Source organism: Festucalex cinctus, chromosome 17 (assembly GCF_051991245.1).
Source record: "Festucalex cinctus isolate MCC-2025b chromosome 17, RoL_Fcin_1.0, whole genome shotgun sequence".
Taxonomy (NCBI): domain Eukaryota; kingdom Metazoa; phylum Chordata; class Actinopteri; order Syngnathiformes; family Syngnathidae; genus Festucalex; species Festucalex cinctus.
Window position 1 is genome coordinate 9,409,302 of NC_135427.1, and position 18,504 is coordinate 9,427,805.

The 18,504-nt window shown below is 40.1% G+C and overlaps 2 protein-coding genes across 3 annotated transcripts; both read right to left on the reverse strand.

Annotated features, from left to right (window-relative positions):
- Positions 1-1,207: 1,207 nt before the first annotated feature.
- On the reverse strand, positions 1,208-9,834 carry foxk2a (forkhead box K2a). Of its 2 annotated transcripts, none has more exons than XM_077502917.1 (9): positions 9,316-9,834; positions 8,147-8,341; positions 7,912-8,053; positions 7,533-7,679; positions 6,198-6,391; positions 5,928-6,118; positions 4,815-5,060; positions 4,535-4,729; positions 1,208-2,566 (listed from the first exon to the last, which is right to left on the reverse strand). In XM_077502917.1, exons 1-9 carry the CDS (start codon positions 9,612-9,614, stop codon positions 2,334-2,336), a joined length of 1,842 nt encoding a protein of 613 aa, XP_077359043.1. In that variant the 5' UTR covers positions 9,615-9,834; the 3' UTR covers positions 1,208-2,333. The 2 variants fall into 2 exon arrangements, with proteins under 2 accessions (XP_077359043.1, XP_077359042.1); XM_077502916.1 differs by having other exon boundaries at positions 1,208-2,569.
- A 5,589-nt stretch (positions 9,835-15,423) lies between these two features.
- LOC144005131 (transmembrane protein 238-like) lies at positions 15,424-18,150 on the reverse strand. The gene is made up of 2 exons (XM_077503083.1): positions 17,526-18,150; positions 15,424-15,699 (listed from the first exon to the last, which is right to left on the reverse strand). The coding sequence occupies exons 1-2, from the start codon at positions 18,033-18,035 to the stop codon at positions 15,685-15,687; spliced, it is 525 nt and encodes a 174-aa protein (XP_077359209.1). The 5' UTR covers positions 18,036-18,150; the 3' UTR covers positions 15,424-15,684.
- Between the last annotated feature and the right edge of the window lie 354 nt (positions 18,151-18,504).

Here is an 18,504-nt window from a genome sequence, read left to right on the forward strand (position 1 = left end):
AAAAAAAAAAAGTCTTACTATACATGGTCGGTTTTTTTTGTTAGAAAAAAAAGCCTTACTATACATGGTCGTTTTTTTGTTAAAAAAAAAAAAGCCTTACTATACATGGTCATTTTTTGTTAAAAAAAAAAAAGCCTTACTATACACGGTCATTTTTTGTTAGAAAAAAAAAAAGCCTTACTATACATGGTCATTTTTTTGTTAGAAAAAAAAAAGTCTTACTATACATGGTCGTTTTTTTTTGTTAGAAAAAAAAGCCTTACTATACATGGTCATTTTTTCTTGGAAAAAAAAAGCCTTACTATACATGGTCATTTTTTGTTAGAAAAAAAAAAGCCTTACTATACATGGTCGTTTTTTGTTAGAAAAAAAAAGCCTTACTATACATGGTCGTTTTTTTGTAAAAAAAAAAAAGCCTTACTATACATGGTCATTTTTTGTTAAAAAAAAAAGCCTTACTATACATGGTCGTTTATATATATATATATATATATATATATATATATATATATATTAGGGGTGTGAATTGCCTAGTACCTGACGATTCGATTCGTATCACGATTCACAGGTCACGATTCGATTCGATACCGATTAATCCCGATACGAATTTATAAGTCGATTGTTGCGATTTTTTTTCATTCAAATTTAAAAAATACTCATCAGTAAGCTTGTAGAGTGTAAGATTTATATGAAAATGTATTATTTATTTATCTGAAATTTCAGTCTTATAGAGGTTGTAATCTGTTTCATGTTTGTACAGCATTAAAATAAAATATTAAGGCTTAATGTTCCGTTCATATAACATTCTTCCATGCTCAAGGTGTGAATCCTAAAAAAAAAAAAAAAAAAAAAAAAAAAAAAAAAAAAAAAAAAAAAAAAAAATTGATTCTGCCGATTATTGAATCGATTCGAGAATTGCGCGATGTAGTATCGCGATATATCGCCGAATCGAGTTTTTTTTAACACCCCTAATATATATATATATCTATATATATATCTATATATATATATATATATATATATATATATATATATATATATATATACACATATATGTACATATTGTAAAGAATGAGGAAGTAGATGTTGTCACACGGCTTCCTGGAAATGGCTCATCAAACCACATGGAATGTCTCTTACTTCATACCACTCAACCCAAAAGTTTTTGAGCTGAGATCAAGTATCAAGGAAAAAAAATGGTCAGATATTGTGAATGCGGAATAGCCAGAGATTTTTACTTAAAGAAATACAAACTCAGAGGCGGTGGTTTAAATAAAGTCTAGTCACTTTCCTCTCCTTTTGTAACAGAGAATACAATATGATTCAACAAGAACAGCATTGAGACTGCCACAACCTCTACACGAAAAGGGAAACACTTGGAGGGAAAACAGCGAAATTGGTTAAAAAAAATATATATATAAAAATGAAACAGGGGAAAAAACAATTAAAAAGAGGGCTAAGTGCAGCACTGGGCAGAATCAAGAAGCATATTTCAGTCTTAAACGTTCTTCAGTTCCATATTCAGATAATCAGTACAATATATCTCTAGATCTGTTAACATGCAAGCTCAATGAAGCATATCGTCAAATACGCATGGGAATATACTTTTTTTTAAATCATCTCATGAATGGACATTTGTAAAATATGAAAAAAAGTTTGTCCATGTACAGTGGTGGAAAAACAAAAATGTCATTTGCAAGAACGAGCAGTAGAGAATCCACCGTATTGTATTCGATAGTGTTTTCTTATAAAACAGAACAAAACAAAACCTACATTCATTTCACTGAACAAAGTTCACATACAAAACAAAAGAAAAATCATGAAAATATCAGGTGATATTTTAACTGTTCATCACTCACTGGTCCAAATGAAGCGTTCCAAAGACACATTTGCACAACGGAATACTGCATATAGATCTACTGACGAGTGGATGGAGGGAAGCTAGCTGCCGAACACGGGAACGTCCACACGTACACGCGCTTCCCTTCCTTGGTGGCTGATATTGGCTTGGCTGCGTGTCGGATTTGCAAGTGGCCACAAGGTGAGGCCGTTGCTGCGTTTGAGTCCCAAAACGTCAGCTGGAATTTGGGATTCTCGCTTCCTGTGCTTCAAGAGGGGGTTCCCGCTCATAAGCCGGCAATGCTGGGGGGTTTTTATTCCACGTTTGGGGCGAAATTGGAACATTCACTCTTGTAATCTCTTCTCTTTTTGGCACTTTGCCGTAGATGACCGGTACAGGTGAAGAGGTCAGAGTGTGTGGACAGCGTGTGGCTCAATGTGGGCGGGGCTCAGGATGCATTATGGAGAGGATGGGGGAAGTATGGGGGGAGGGGCTACTGGTTGCTCACCGCTTCAGTGACCTCCGCTTCTCCGGCACTATCAGCGGCGGCGGTGCCATTGCTGCTATTGCCGTTTGCAGCCGGCACCTCGCCGCCGCCGCCGCCGTCCTGCGTCTTCGCCCTCTTGGAAACGGGCGCCTCCTGAAGCTCGCCGTTCGGCCTCTTGGTGGGCAGCGACGCCGAGGCTGAAGCGTGGGTGGCCAGAAGGTGGAGCGGGTTTGCGACAGCTGCTGAGGAGGGGAAAAACTTTCCTGAGTTTCATTCGATAGGAATGATCAATTGCCTTTCAAATGTAGGTCAGGTCATATCGATATTGGCTTATGCAATACGCGTATCGCAAAGACGTGCAAACAGTTTGATATGGAATTTTATGCAGACTGTCAGGTTGAGCTGTTTGACATTTACTAACTCTTTTCTCTCCCAGCCATTTTCACAGAAACGATCCCATTCGCTCCCGGCTGTTTTACTGGATTTTGACTGATTTTGCAAGGCCCACAGAATATTGTGTTCGATTGCTATAAAAGCATGGAAACTATCACATGGAACCTATCAAAAGAAAGATTAAAGTCTCTTCTTTCATCAGGAAAAAAAAAGTATGTTTCTATCTGTTTCCGTTTTGCAGCAATTAGCATTAGAAGAGAGCTAAGTTTCATCAGTTTCACAAATCTATTCTAAATTTGAAGTAATTTAGCTTTTTTTCTACACGGCTCTGGTTGATCTCCTTTGCTCTGCTGCCACCTGCTGGCCGTTTGTGTAATAACTACCATTTCTGCAACTGTTCTTTGCAGTTGAGAGGCTGCATCAAAGCCTTCTGTATGCTCTAGCATGTAAAAAACAAAAAACAACAAACAAACAAAAAACATAAATACGTCTTTGGGACACCTAAAACATTAAAAAAACGTATTTACACGTTATTGGGAGCAAATGAGTTAAACATGACAAAAAAGAAGAACAGACATTCAGTTCAAAGGTCGCGAGGAGAGGAACTGACTGGTACAATTCACTACGGCACTCTGGGAAAAAAAAAAAAAAATCCCCTCCTCACCCTCTTTTTCTTTGGTTTCCACGCCCCTAGTTCCAACCCTAATAATGCAAATGCAAAACATAGTTGGAACACAGTGTACTGTAACGAACATGTACGCCGCCATCCAATAGTTGAACATTATCGAGAGGTAATTACAATTAATTAAGAATACATTGAGTTTGATTATTTTGCCGCATGAAAAAAAAAATGTAATTCTTTCATTAGATAATAAAAAAAGTCATTTCTTTAGGTACATGTTAAATTAATATCACTATATTCAGCAACTATATCGCATATTCTCCCAATATCGTGCAGCCCTACTGTAGGACTGGGTAATGATTCTCATCTCATCAATCGATTCAATTTCAATTTTTTCAATTCAATTCGCTTCACTTCAATACGATATTGATCAATTATGGAACATCAAGTCTTCTATCAAGGACATGATAAAAAAACTCTACAAACATTAAGTTCCAAATAAAATTTTGCGGAGGAAGTAACTGGTTAAATCATCACTTAAGTGTTACACAAACATTTCATAGCTGCTTTGCGAAACACTTTCTATTTCCATTTTTTTTAAAAGGACTTTGACGTTTTTAGGATTCAGTTTAAAGGGATTGAGCCAAAGCAAAAAGTTCATCTTTTGTTTAGAATTAAAGTGGTGACTTCATTATTTTTCATGTACAATTAATACCTTTAAAAAGTAATATTTCCACTTGCTGTCGACTGATGATGACATCACCTGTGCTGAGAAAGTAGGTCACGAGCTGACCAATCATGGCTCAGTTTGCTGACCAAACCCAGAAAACAGGTGAGACATGATTGGCCATTACCTACTCGACAGCAAGCAGATAACTGCACGTGAAAAATAATGACGTTATCAAATTCATTCTGGACAAAATATTAACTTTTCACTGCTGAATATTGTTCAATGAGTCAAGTATCACAAAAAAAACAAAACATCTTAAGCCAACTAAGCTTTCTGGATTTTGTTCACTAGTAAACGCTATGCGTAACTACGTCTCTCAAACCATTGTACTACAGTATCACAAAATTAAGTATGGTTAATACACATGACAATTCTTGCCTGTTTACAGTTGAAAATCGGCCAAGTTGTTTTTTTTTTTTTTAAGTAAAAACGTGTGAGTGTGGGGGTGGGTGGGCGTATTACCTGTGGCAGCCGAACTAATGGGGACCAGGTGAGTGCCATTTTGCGTGATGGCCTTGATGGGCAGCTGGTGCTGGCCGAGCGGAGCCTGTTGCATGATGGTTACTGTAGTCAGCGGAGCGGCTTGAGAGCTCTGGATGATGCGGCCGACTCCGCCTATAGACGAGCTTGTGATGGATGGCAGCGGCTCCACTTTCACTATTCATGAACGGACACCACATCATCATCATCGTCATCATCATCATCAGTCACCTGACACTAAAAAACGGGACCGAGCGCAAACCTTTGACGTCTTGGTGCTCTCCCCCGCCATTCTCCTGAGAGTCCGGCTTGGGCTGCGCGCCGACCGTCGTCATGGTGACGGTGGGGATCTGGTGGACGACGTGCACCGTCTGCATGACGGGGGCGGGGCTAACCGTGGTGGTCACGATGGCCGGCGCGGCCACGGCGTAGGTCACGGGCTTCACGGTGGTCTGAGGCATCTGCCGCTGCACGGCGATCAACACCGGCTGGTTCGTGAGCGCAGAACCTGTTGGGGGGACGCGGTTGGGGAGTCGTGTCATCTTGCATGCACAGGACTACTTGGCTGCAATCCAACGCGCTATATTCAGTCAACTAGAACCAGGTCAAAACATAAAAATATACAACACCATGACATCAACATTTGAAACCTGAAATACAATTAAACAGACGTTTTTTTCTTTATCTCTCTTAGTAGATATTTTGGGTATTTTTCCTCACATGGTTTCTCTGTGCCTCGCCATGTCATTTTTAACCATAGTCCCTCAGGTTGTGCGTCTGCTCATGGGGATGTTGTGGGGAGGCTCCGGGTTTTGTTTTTATGTTATACCTTGGATGGTTTAAATGCACAGTATTTTGAGCGGCATTTTTATTATGCGCCCCCACCAATTTGAGTTTAGCAGCAAAATCACACCTCTGAGGGCGGCCATGTTGCCACTTGCTGTCAACTGAAAATGACATCACAGCTCAGCTTGAGAATGTCGCATGATCAAACTTAGAAGACAAGTGAGCTGTGATTGGCCGTTACCTGAGCAACTGTTACGCTATTTTCAGTTGACTGCAAGTAGCAAAATGGCTGCCCCCAAAATGCTACGTTCAGATTCGTAAAAAAAAAAAAAAAAAAATGTTTATTCAACTGCTCAATTTTATGCAAATGAATTTTAAATCAATCATTATTTATGATTATACGTTTCCCAATATTGAATAATGTTCAAACTGTGCATAATGTTACAGTGGCTTAAAATAATATAATTAAGGTATCCTGTTAAGGCATAAAATATCTGCTTGTTCCTGAATAACACTAAAGCCTACGCCACATTGATACATTTTAATGGCTGTCATAATACTTTTTTTTTTTTTTTTTTTTCCCTGTTACCAGTGGGATTCTGTGCAAAGCGAGCCTCTTGGATGACAGCAAGTTTGGGCTGGATGGTGGCAGTCGGTGTGGGGGCCGGCTCTGTTTCCATGGAGACCGGGGACCCTTCCCTGGAGAGACTATCTGGGGTCTGCACGCCACTGGAGTGAGCCGACAGCGCCCCAGTGTGATTGGGAGAAGCGGGAGCGCTCCTGTTAAACGGGAGTACAAATTTTCCATTCATGAACGCGGTCGAGTAAACGACTGCAAACGTTCAGATTGGGAATGTACCTGGAGGAAAGGGGTCCTACGGGGGTCCTAAAGCAAGGCACTCCCCTTGGCCTACGTTTCCTGAAGGCTTGTTCGACGAGTTTGCCTTCAGAAGCGGGGTCAATCCTCCAGAAGGATCCTTTCCCGGGCTCCTCCTGAGAGCGTGCTACTTTGATGAAGTAGCGGTTCAAGGACAGGTTGTGGCGGATGGAGTTCTACACACAAACGTGACAGGAATATTATTACTATAGTACAGTCTCCAAAAAAGATCCTGGTGAACAGACCCACAGTTTAACTTATTTGTTCCCAAAGACGTATAAATATGTTCTATTTTAAATGTTTTAAGTGTCCCAAAGACGTATTTATACGTTTTTTTTCAAGTTTTTTTTTTTTTTTATGTTAGAGCATAGAGAATACTTTGATGCAGCCTCTCAACTGGAAAGAATGGTTGAATAAATGATAGTTATTACATAAATGGCCAGCAGGTGGCAGCAGAGTATAAGAGATCAACCAGGGCTATGTTAGAAAAAAAGCTCAAATACTCACAATTTTATTAGATTTATGAATAATGATGAAACTTATCTATATTCTAATGCTAATTGCTGCAAAAAGGAAACATGTAGAAATATACTTTTTTTTTTTTTTCCCTGATGAAAGAATGAAAGAAGAGACTTTAATCTTTCTTTTGGTAGGTTCCATGTTTTGATAGCAATAAAACACAATATTCTGTGGACCTTGCAAAATCAGTCCAAATCCAGTAAAACAGCTGGGAGTGAAGGGGATTGTTTCTGTGAAAATGGCGGCGAGTGAATGAGTTAAGAAAACACACACAAAAAGACTGAACCCTTTCCACATGGCACTCATTGATCTTGGGACGCCGTGCTGTGAAAGTTGCCACCATTTGTATGACATGACCATGAGATAGTTGCCACAGAGCAGAATAGTTGTTAGCATTTCCATTTTTATATGAAAATAAAAAGATTGAGACTAGAATTGAACAATTTATTGATAAATGTTGAATTGGATGTGTGGAAAATAAAGCCACATTTATGTGAGGTAGTAGAATAATTGAACATAAAGATGATTTAATTACTTGTATCACCCAAAACATTTTTGGTTGCCTTAAAATAAAATAAAATAAAATAAAATAAAATAAAATAAAATAAAATAAAATAAAATAAAATAAAATAAAATAAAATAAAATAAAATAAAATAAAATAAAGCATATGCTTGCTCTACTGTATATAATTTTAGAGTATAAGATTTGATTACAATTATTTTTCAGGACTACGATGTTTTATAGAAGAACACAAAACAGTGTTATAACATTCCCAATAAAGTGAGAGTGACACTGACCTGCCAGCCCTTATCAGCTGTTCTGTAGTAGGGGTAATTCTTTGTGATGTGGGTGTATATTCCATTCAGTGTCAATTGTTTATCAGGGGCCATGGTGATGGCTTGGACTATCAGTTGTGCGTATGAATACGCTGGTTTGGAGTCATCCTGTAGAGAACATGAGGTGTGAGAGAAAAAGTGAAGAGAGCTAAAAACAACTGTTCACACGCACAAAAGTTCAATCGCGTTCCGTATTCCAAAGTCTACCCTGAAAAGCGCGTTGGGCAATTTTTAGACTTCAATGAGTAACCAAGCACATTAAAAGGTTCTCTGAAGTTTACAGCCTTTAATGTACAAATACAAATTCACATCTAGTGGAATTGTGCATCTTCTAACTCACCTTTGGGCTGTCTTCACCTGAAGCCTCCTTGTCATTTTCGGACTGGGAGTTATCTGCTATAAGGTCTGAGGCCAGGACCCGGCCGCTCCTATAGCTGGACAGTCCAGCCCCCCTTGGACTTGATGGGCAGGAGTTTGCAGCACTATTTAATTGGTAAAAAATAAAAATAAAATCTTAGCCTATGTTTTCTGCTTACAGCAAATCGAGTCACAAAAGCAATGAAAGCACCACTGACCTTATGGTGCCTGTAGGTGAAGGCAGCGGGCTCATAAGGTGGGCAATATTGTCCGGAATGTTGATCGTAAGTGGGGAAATTTGAGGTTGTACTGACTTGACGGGTGATTCGGGGATGTTCCTTTGCTCCTTTTTGTCACTTAACAGTGCAGTGAATGTGATTTTTATACTTGTGCTGGGGAATCGGAAGCAACATCTGAAAACAAATTACATTGGAATTAATATTCCTACTACTAGATGAATGATGATGAATACATCTTCCCTACACTTTAGGGCTTCTACTAAGCTGAGCTTGTTACCATGAAAAACACTAAGTGAAAATACAATACAAGGGAAGTTTTGAGTTGGCACAGGCTACTGGTTGTTTTGGTCTGCACACACGACTGAGGCGTGGAAACATGAGGCAAAGTTCGACCGTCACATTAGCTTACAACAACAATCTGGATTTAACTACTAAACACTGGCCTAGCATATTAGACACCAATTGACCGACATGACACATAAAAAATGGTTAGCTTCAAGAATACGGCAAAACGGAATCGCCATTTTGTCAGCTTACACACTGTTGCCATACGTGAATGTTTTGGCAACACGCGAATGTTGCTTAGTAGCTTACGCATGTGGCTAGCATGTAGCTTGGGCGATACCCCATGCAAAATTGACCCACTTTAACGAAAATTCCAGAAGAAGCTAGGCCTGTCATCGGTTTCACTTTGATTCGAGGACATTTGAATAACACAACGCCATATTCTTCAGTCGGCATACAACAAACAAGCCACAGTTAAATGAAAAATAAATGACAGTTATGTGAAACTGTGCCCTAAAAAATGAGAAGAGGGTAAATGAACACGCAAGCGTGCTAATCCTGAGGTTATCTGTATGCGAGTGTTGAGTTTTTAGTGAAAATATTCACGCCGAATAGGACAATATTTAAAAACGATCCAAACGAGACTCTTGAAGAGTCATTTAATAGGTTACAAGTATAAACATAATCCACACTTGCATATCAGGCATGTAGGTTTGGTGTGACGTTATCGCAATACAAACCCTGAGCGTTCCTCCACACAGCACGTGCAACACCGCTGCCGGACAACAAAACAACAACACAACACAGGACAGCGTAACGCACAACATGTCGAAGAATCAAGCGCGTTCATTCAATAATCTTACATTCGTGGAAGCTGCAGAGGTGGAGCCCCTCTTCTCTGGAACACCCCATCCACAAACACCCCATTTTTACCAAGGCATCGAAGGTAGAATTCCCCCGTGCCAGTACCATCTTCGCTCGCCGTGAAAATCTCGAGGTGCCGCCGGGAAATGAAGCTGGAGTGTCCCATGCTAACGTCCACGGAGCCCTGCGAGGAGTTCCTGCCAATGGTCACCGACCTTTTCTTCATCAAATACTCGAATTCTCGGCCCTCCAGCCGGGCTACTACTGCCGACCCCGACATGCCGCTTACCACCGCCATTTTCTGAGGTATCTGGTAGCTATAATTGGAATAGTGTTTGAGGCAAAAACGTTTAGGTAGATGCGGTGAGGTGATGAGGTTGCTTGAATTTTGGGTGAAAGAATGGGCCCAATTTCACAACGTTCAGATAGCAAGGAACGTGCCAGACCGGGGTTACGGCGGCTCGGAGTCCGACCCTCCGCCGCGAAGGAGAGAGGGGAAAAAAAAAAGAAAAAAAAGCTCTTGGTCCAATCAAAAGCGGACATACGGGCGGAAGTGCCCTGACTGACGTAGTATTCAGCCAATGAAAAGCGAGCCTGGATTGGCATTGCTGTCGTGTTTACCAATTGCAACCATTTAAAAAAAAATAAAAAATAGCGACGATTGCAAAGTGTGGTAGGTTGCGCCGCAGACTGACACGCAGATGAATGGATGGGTGGAAGACTCGGCACTGCGGTGGCGTGGATGGAGGGGATTGTAAATGGCTTCTTGCCTTTGTCTTCTGTGTGCCTGGCTCGTCCGTTAAGCTTGTGCCTTTTTTTTTTTTTTTTGAAAACACTAATATCGATACTCCTCACTCGTTGTGTCTTTTTTGTTTTTTTTCTTCTTCTTGATTGACTCGTGTCGCAACGTGAAAACACAGAAACCATGATGTCACACGTGTTCACAGTTGATGACGTCAGACATATCCGAAATCATTCAGGACGAATATATGTAGCGTAAAATAAATAAATAAATAAATAAATAAATAAATAAATACACACATACATACATGAATAAAAGTATGAATGTAGCGTTTCAAAAGGTAGAGAAATCAACGTACATTATTATTATTATTATTATTATTATTATTGAATAGGGAACACCTAGACATTTTATAATCGAGAAATTAATTTGAAGCAATAAAACAACAGTAATTTCAGCACTACTGAAAAACCATAGCTGGAGTAAAATGTTATGGTAGAGCTGCTCCCCCTGCTGGTCTTTCTTGGTCATGCAATAACATCTGAGGAGCCAATCAGATGTATCTCCAGCACTCTATTGCAGTTTTCACGCATTTTTTGTAGCTTTTTATGAGTTTAGGCTTTCGTTTTGATGCAGACATGCAGTGCTTCATTTTTTTGTTTCTGCAAAAATGCCCCGAGAACACAGATATCACGAAAGAATATGGATAGCCTGCTGTATTTGTTTGATGCACTGTACTGTACCTCCAGTTGAAAGAAAATGTTTGTGAAATGACCTAGATTTCTACAAAATCTGTGTGATGTGATATTGGTTAAGTCACAACTGCTTAAAAATATTCCTATATTTACTGGACACGCCATGTCGCATCATTTTATGTGGCCCAATAAAGCAAATCAAGTGTCGACTTCATATTTCTTGATAAACTGATTTGTTCTTTTCACTACGGAAAATTATACCGAAATTATATTTTCCCTTCACTTTCAGCAGCTAATAGCACGTTTGTTTTTGTTTTTTCACCAAATCCATTGTTGACACAATGACTTTGGATTTCAAATTCAATTTGTCAGTCACAGATAAAACCAGAACGGCAATGCAGACCCTGACTTCAGATCATCTTGGCCAAATGAAGCTTTTGTGAAACAAGCATCGTAACTTGGACCAAATTAGTTGAAATAAAATAAAATAAAATAAAATAAAATAAAATAAAATAAAATAAAATAAAATAAAATAAAATAAAATAAAATAATAAAATAATAAAAGGGGTTCAGTTCCTGAAGCTTCAGTTATAGTGCCCTCTGCTGGCGAAAATCAAGACTACACTAGATTGAAAACATCTGCTTCACACACACACTCTCTAAAATTGAATATTAAAATATAAGCATACATCTAATTATTATTAACAAATAATGATAAATGAATGTATTGTGTTGCTTTTTAGACAATTCTGGGGAATTATATCATAGGTTGGGGTTGCTTGTATGGCCATAACATGGAGAACATTCAAATGAGACTTTTTTTTTTTTCTTCTTTTTTTTTGCTCATAATTTCTCCACATTTAAGAAATAATCGCTCGCAACAAAGAGCCAAGTGATGCTGCAGTCCATGGATCAGAAAATGGATGGATGGATTCGGGTTATTCTAAATCTATACGAATAAATGTAATTATCCATCCATCCATTTTCTTGACCGCTTATTCCGTACAAGGGTCGCTGGAGCCTATCCCAGCTGGCTTTTGGGCAGTAGGCGGGGTGCACCCTGGACCGGTTGCAAGGCAATCGCAGGGCACACTCACAAGCACACCGAGGGACAATTGGGAGTGCTCAATTAACCTGCCATGCATGTCTTTGGAATGTGGGAGGAGACTGGAGAAGACCCACGCGGGCACGGGGAGAACATGCAAACTCCACCCAGGAAGGCCGGAGCCTGGACTCCAACCCGAATCCTCAGAAGTGGGAGGCGGACGTGCTAACCGGTCACCCACCGCGCCGCCTAAATGTAATTCTGAGTTTTAAAAAAAGTAATAGCTTGTTTAGGGTATCAAACCCAAGACCCTAAAAGGTCCACGCTGCTCCGCCTGCAAAATGACAAACATTGGGTCTAACCCGCCTCCTCGCAGTGATACGCGCTCAATTCAACTTTACAATTCAACTACGTTAAGGCGGTAAATACAATAACAGACGAGAACAATGGCGAGCCTCATGCTGAGTCATGATGCGCTGTGCACAATTTATGCTGCTCACGAAAAGAGTTAAATATGTGTCTGGAGTGAAATGAGCGCCTTACGTTCGACTCATTTTTAACTCAAGAGTTAAATCCTCCCGAGGGCCTTTAGCTGAATTGAGATGTAGCAAAATGACGTATGAGGCAAATTGCTCAGTACGATGGATCCGATTACCTTTGGGGATGTGAACTTTCATCTAGATTTCATTTGTTACACTGCTCTTGTGGAAGGATTTCTTTCAGGCGTAAACTATTCCTTTTGTTTATGTACATTAAATGGCATATAAATGACAAAAAACAAATGGAAAAAACATTTGTAATATTCTAATTCATAATTGGCTTGACAGCAAAAGCCATCAAGTACTTGATACATTTTGTGCTTGACTTGACTGTTTCTTGCCAATCTTTGCTTCTCCATTCAAATGAGAAGAAAAAAAGCGGCCCAGCCTGCAGACGTGCCACCTCAAATTCAATCATCGTTTCCATTGTCAAGTCAAACGGTGTCATGTTCAGTGTGCGTTTGTGGATGTTGCGTGTTGCCCGCGGTCGCGGTCACACAGCAGTCGGGAACGACACGCGAGGTGTGAGGAGGAAATTGAAACCCATGGAGAACCGACTGCCAGCGTGTTGGTTGGTGACATCCGTGTTGACTTATTCATCCTTGAATGTGATGAATTAATAATGTACGGAACGCTCCCACCCATGCGAGGCCTCACAAGCTATATTTGGAGTCATTGCACTTTATGTACAGGGCAGGGGTTAGCAAACTTGTCTGTCAAAAGAGACATTTGAGGCCAAATAAATAAGCAAAAATGTGTCTGGAGCCGCAAAACATTTGAAGATGTGTTGCCTACATTTTGGGTTACTTTTTGAACATTTTCTTTTCGGCCTTTTGTTTTTATTCAATTCTCTGACAATTTTAACAATTTCATGAACAGTTTATGGTAAATTTCTCCTGCTTCTCTTTATTTTTGGACATTTTATCATTTTTTTTTTAGGTAATAAAACAAATGATCTTTAAATTTGGACTCTGACATTTTTTAGAATATTGTATTATTCATTTTTGAGAACTCCAAATCCTTAATTAATTTGAAGAATATTTGATCTAAAATATACAAATAAATATGTTAAAAAATATTCTTTTAGAGATGCAGAGCGAGCCACAGGAGAGGGACTAAAGGGCCACATGTGGCTCCAAAGCCGCAGGTTTCAGACCCCTGGTACAGTGCCAAAAAAAAAAGAGAATAAAAACATTTTACGAGTGTTATGGCCAACCAAGTCATGTAAGTTTATATCGGGTGCATTGTTACTGTTAAACGGAAAGATGATTTCAGTTGAAATATAAGCCACACTGTCAATAGGGTGTGCCACTTTAGAATGGAAACCACCTGTCGCACATATTTCATGTAAAGTTTGCAATGAAGTGTGGCGCCAAAAAGAGCCTCAACTTTGGACTTTGCTTTTTATGTCTTTATGATGGCTGACAACATTTGTCTTCTTACAGACGTCAATTCTTGTAAAATGAGAACAGTCCTTCCTTGATCCAGTAACAAATGAACCCAGTTTGACTGGTTTCTATTGAATGGCTTCAGCGTCCATTACTCAGATTTCACAACTCTTCGAGACTACATAGTGAGCAGAAAATCAATATAAAGAGACTAAAATGCAAATGAGCTCACAATGACATTAGAGCGACTCAGCAAAAATTCTTTACAATAATAATGATGCGACTAGTTGGGGAATGCTGAAATTCGGCTTTTTATTCTCCACACTTTTTTTTGCCATGTAATAACTCCCACATAATACTTGTGATTTACACCGTTCAATTTCAAATTGCTTCCCGTCTTGGGAATGTATCGTCTGATTTCACAGTACTTATAGTATTCACACAATTGAATATTAAATATCAACTTTTTCTCCCATTCATTTTCAATGGGACTGACATTGAACTTTTTGTCCCACGTTCCACGCCCACTTCCATTCATTCAACTGATCATTAGCAGCTCTCTGATACTGCTCAGTGGCACACAATGTGGGTTCACATCCCACCTCCGACTATCCATTGCAAATGTATCCATGGAAATTATGCTTGTCTAGTCTAAACATGGTATTCTGATTACGATTGACTTTGTGGAATATGAATTAACAGCAAAATCCACCTGTTTTTATCCATCTCAGAGGGCGGCCATTTTGTCACCTGCAAGTGAAAATGACATCACAGTTGCGCAGTGCTCAGGTAACAATCAAGCACAGCTCACCTTGCAAATGTCACATGAGCAAATTCAGAAAACAGGTGGGCCGAGATTAGTCATTACCTGAACCCTGTGCAACTGTGAAGTCATTTTCACTCGACAGCAAGTGGCAAAATGGCTGCCCCGTGACGGGTGGATTTTGCTGCTGAATTTGTACTCCACAAACGCAATAGTGATCAGAATACCGTGTTTAGGCTAGTCAAAGTGCATAGAACATATTGTAAAGAATAATTTTGGGTTGACTTTCAAAATATTCATTCACATTATCATCATGACAAGGCAGTTTTGCTCCGTAATCCAGGTAACCTGAAAACAGTTTTCAATTTGGCACCAGTAGGTTTCCCAGAACCAAAACACCAGGCTGATGAAAAGGTTCAGGGTTCCTGTTAAAACCTAAAAGAAAAAAAGAAAAAAATCCCCATAAAGTGAACGGAGCGAAGACGCCACAAAACAGCCACCAAGAAAAACAGGCAGTGGCCGAGATAAGGCGTGCGCGCGCGCGTGTAATCCATTTGAAAGAAGTGGACTATGCTTTGCGCGTAAACAAATGTCATCGCTTTTCCGGTCGACCTTTACAACTCTTGGAAATAGCTTGAAGGGAAAAACTTAAGGAAATGTTTGCTCCGTCTCAGTCCACATGCAAGACTGAACTGATGTCAACGTTATTTTCCACAGATCCATCTGAATGCTAACTTTTTTTTTTGTGTGCAGTCCAACATTGTTGCTTTTTTAAAAGGAACATTACTACAAAAGATGACTATGTATTACCGAAATGCATTTTGTATGAAGTGAATCGACAACAAAAGGCAATACCCAGAAAACGGCTCCTTCAACAATGCAAAGTAATCGAGGATCAACCTTGCAGTGAGCATTTTCAAACACAACAACAAATGTCCAACCGCTGGCAAACTTTATTCCTTGAAAAGTATTCGACATTCTCTTTTTACAAATATCGACACATTAAAAAAAATATGAATTTGCTATTTACATATGAAAGATGTTCTTCTGTGTGCAGCCCGTCTGCCTTGAGTCGGGCTTGTCCCTGATTAAGGAATCTTTTAAAAAAAAATAAATACAAAAAAAATGACGCTAGGTTTTTCGCTCAAGGTTTTCAGTCTTTAGAAGCGTTTTGAAAAGCAGCACGTATCCCTCGTTCATGGGAATCCAACCTGTGAAGAAGAAGAAGAGCCGTTTGGTCAGTTGGGATTGGCCGTGCAGATACGAACAATGCGGATCATTTGCAAGCACAACAATTGTGTATTTTCGTTTAACAATTAGCATCCCGGTCTCGGTTTCTGCAGTCGAAAAGCCTTTAAATAACCCTTGGATCATCTCTTGTCATTGCTACATTTGGGTGTGGCGTCTCCTGCAGGTTTCATCTCGGGGATAAAAGCGAACTTGCTTGCTTACTCTTGTGTGACGGACAACCGAGGCGGCACTTTCGGCACGGAATGATGTACAGTTTATGCAAGCTTACACCGTAATCCTCCAACGCGCAGACACTAAAATGAAAAAAAAAAATAAAAAAAAATAACTGTGAAAAGAGTTAAATGTTCCCTCAATGGTGTGCATACACTTTTCTACTTTTTTTTTTTTTTTTTTTTAAAGTGGTTGTATGAAATAAAATCAAATGGCTCAAAAAAAAATAAAAAATCATCTTTCTGGATCCGGATGATTTTATTGTGTAATTTAATCTGTCTTGAGTCAAGATCTGCCGGAAAATTCTTCACACTGAACACCCAAGTGAAGCAGACATTTCAGAAATAAGACAAAAACAAAACAAAAGACATTTGTGGGAAGCGAGACATCGGCATTCAGGGTGTTTGTTCATCCGACTGCACCATTTCACACAGTACACGTCTCATGATCATAAGAAGTTGGCTACGGCACATTCAAATTTACTAACTGGAACTAGTGTGTGATGTGAATGTGCATAAGGTGTACTTATGAGCCAAGAGACCTTACGTATATTCTCCCCCGTCTCCCTACAACCATTCATCCCGTGGATCAATAAAAACCGCCGAGCTCCATTAAAATGCAATTGCGCCTTTTGGGCCAAAGGCTGTCTTGGCTTTCCACCTGATTACGAGTTGGCGGAAATAAAACAGAACAGTCAAGGTGAGCAGAAACAGTCTGGCTCATCAATTGAGTTGGCGTAAAGCGTTTACTAATTAATTCATCAATCACAAAAAATAGCAAATGAATCGTGTATTAATGCAGATTAATCACACTGTTCATTTTGACTGCTGACAGCTGTTTTCTAGGTTTGGTCATGTGACGTTCACAAGCTGAGCTGTGATTGGTTACCGGAGCCCTTGTGATGTCATTTTCAGTCGACAGCAAGTTGCAAAATGTCTTGAAAAATAATGACAAAATACCAACTTTTTATTGCTAGAATGGGCTAAATAAGTGAAGTATCCCTTTAAATTTGGCAGGGCCAAAAATTGTTAACGCCTTTCAAATTAAGTGATTAATCAAAATTCTAAAATGTGATTAATCGGATGATCAGGTCAGGTCATGTTTAAAATGTCAAGGATCGATGAGCCGTACTTTCGACACTAATAATAATAATAATTGAATTGGTTTTACAGTTGGGGGCAAAATGTTTTCCAGAGCGCACGCGCTTCGCTACAAGCGCCATTTAATCAGTGACAATAAAAGTCAGCCATTTCATGATTACGACTGATCAGAAGCAGTGATGATGATGACGAGACTTAAATTGGTGGCAGCAAACAAGCCCAGAGGAGCGATCGAGAGGCTTGCTGAATATTTATGACTCGCAATTACAAATCGCTTGTTGGTCACACATGTTTTTAAAAAGGGATGCGAAGTAGGTTAAGGAATCAAGTTTCAGTAATGACTCGAAACAAAAAGAAGAGGTGAGGTGAACTCGAGCTTTTGTCATTTTAACATCATGCATGTGGCTCTCCTTTCCCACATGCCAAACGCCATAATAAAGAGCAGATTGATCACAATATAGAAACCTTCTCCAAACCTGATCCAGGCAGAGCGACTTCTCGGATTTGTTCTCCACGTCAGAGTTGTTCAACGCCCCCAACTCCACGTTTTGAGCATCCAAGTCGCATCGAGTCGCCCCATCGAAGGCCTTGTTGTCATGACCTGCCGTCACTTCCCAAGTGACCCGAGCGGCTCCGTTCATCTCTTTGCCCAAGTTCTTCTTCTCCAGAGACTTCTTCACGGCGCTTCTGGAGAGCCTCTCAGACAGCTTCCTGGCCCAATTCGTGAAGGAGACGTCCAGCGATCCGCTCGTGTGCTCGGTGTACAGTCGCACGTTGCCGGCGTACCACAAAACCCACCACACCAAACTGAGGAAAATCACCAGCGAGCCCGTGTAGATGAGGAAATCTCCGTAGAAGCGGCCGTCCACGTTGAGATGGCCAAAAATGCCCACCACAAGCACAACCAGGCCGGCGAGGTCAAAAATGATGGCGAGGACGAACACGGGCGCGCACTTGCCCACGCAGCTGGCGGCCATTACGGCCATTACGGCGGCGGCGGAGCAGACGCGGGCCCGCGGAACGGCACTCAGCTCGCCGACCGCTTTTTCAGGAGGCACATGTCGCCGATTTCACACCTGTTCTGTTCGGGTCACCTGCGGGCAAGCCACGCCTTATTTGGCCACGTCACTGTCTGGACCTTTTCGATATGATGCCTTCAGCGACAGTGGGAAAAACTACTTCCGGAAATGGGAACATACATACAGTGTATCTCTCATTAAAAATACATACATAAAAACACTCATAATGCACTGTAAGAAAAAATATCTTTACTATGCAGTAGTGTAGCAGAACTTCAAAAATGCACTTCAGAATATTTTGTTACATGTTTAATAGTTTGTATTTACCAACACAATTAGTTGAGACAAATACTGTATAATACCAAATACCTTCTCCCATAACGAAAAAAAAATATGTTGAATTCAGTGGTGACAAAACAAACAAACAAACACATTT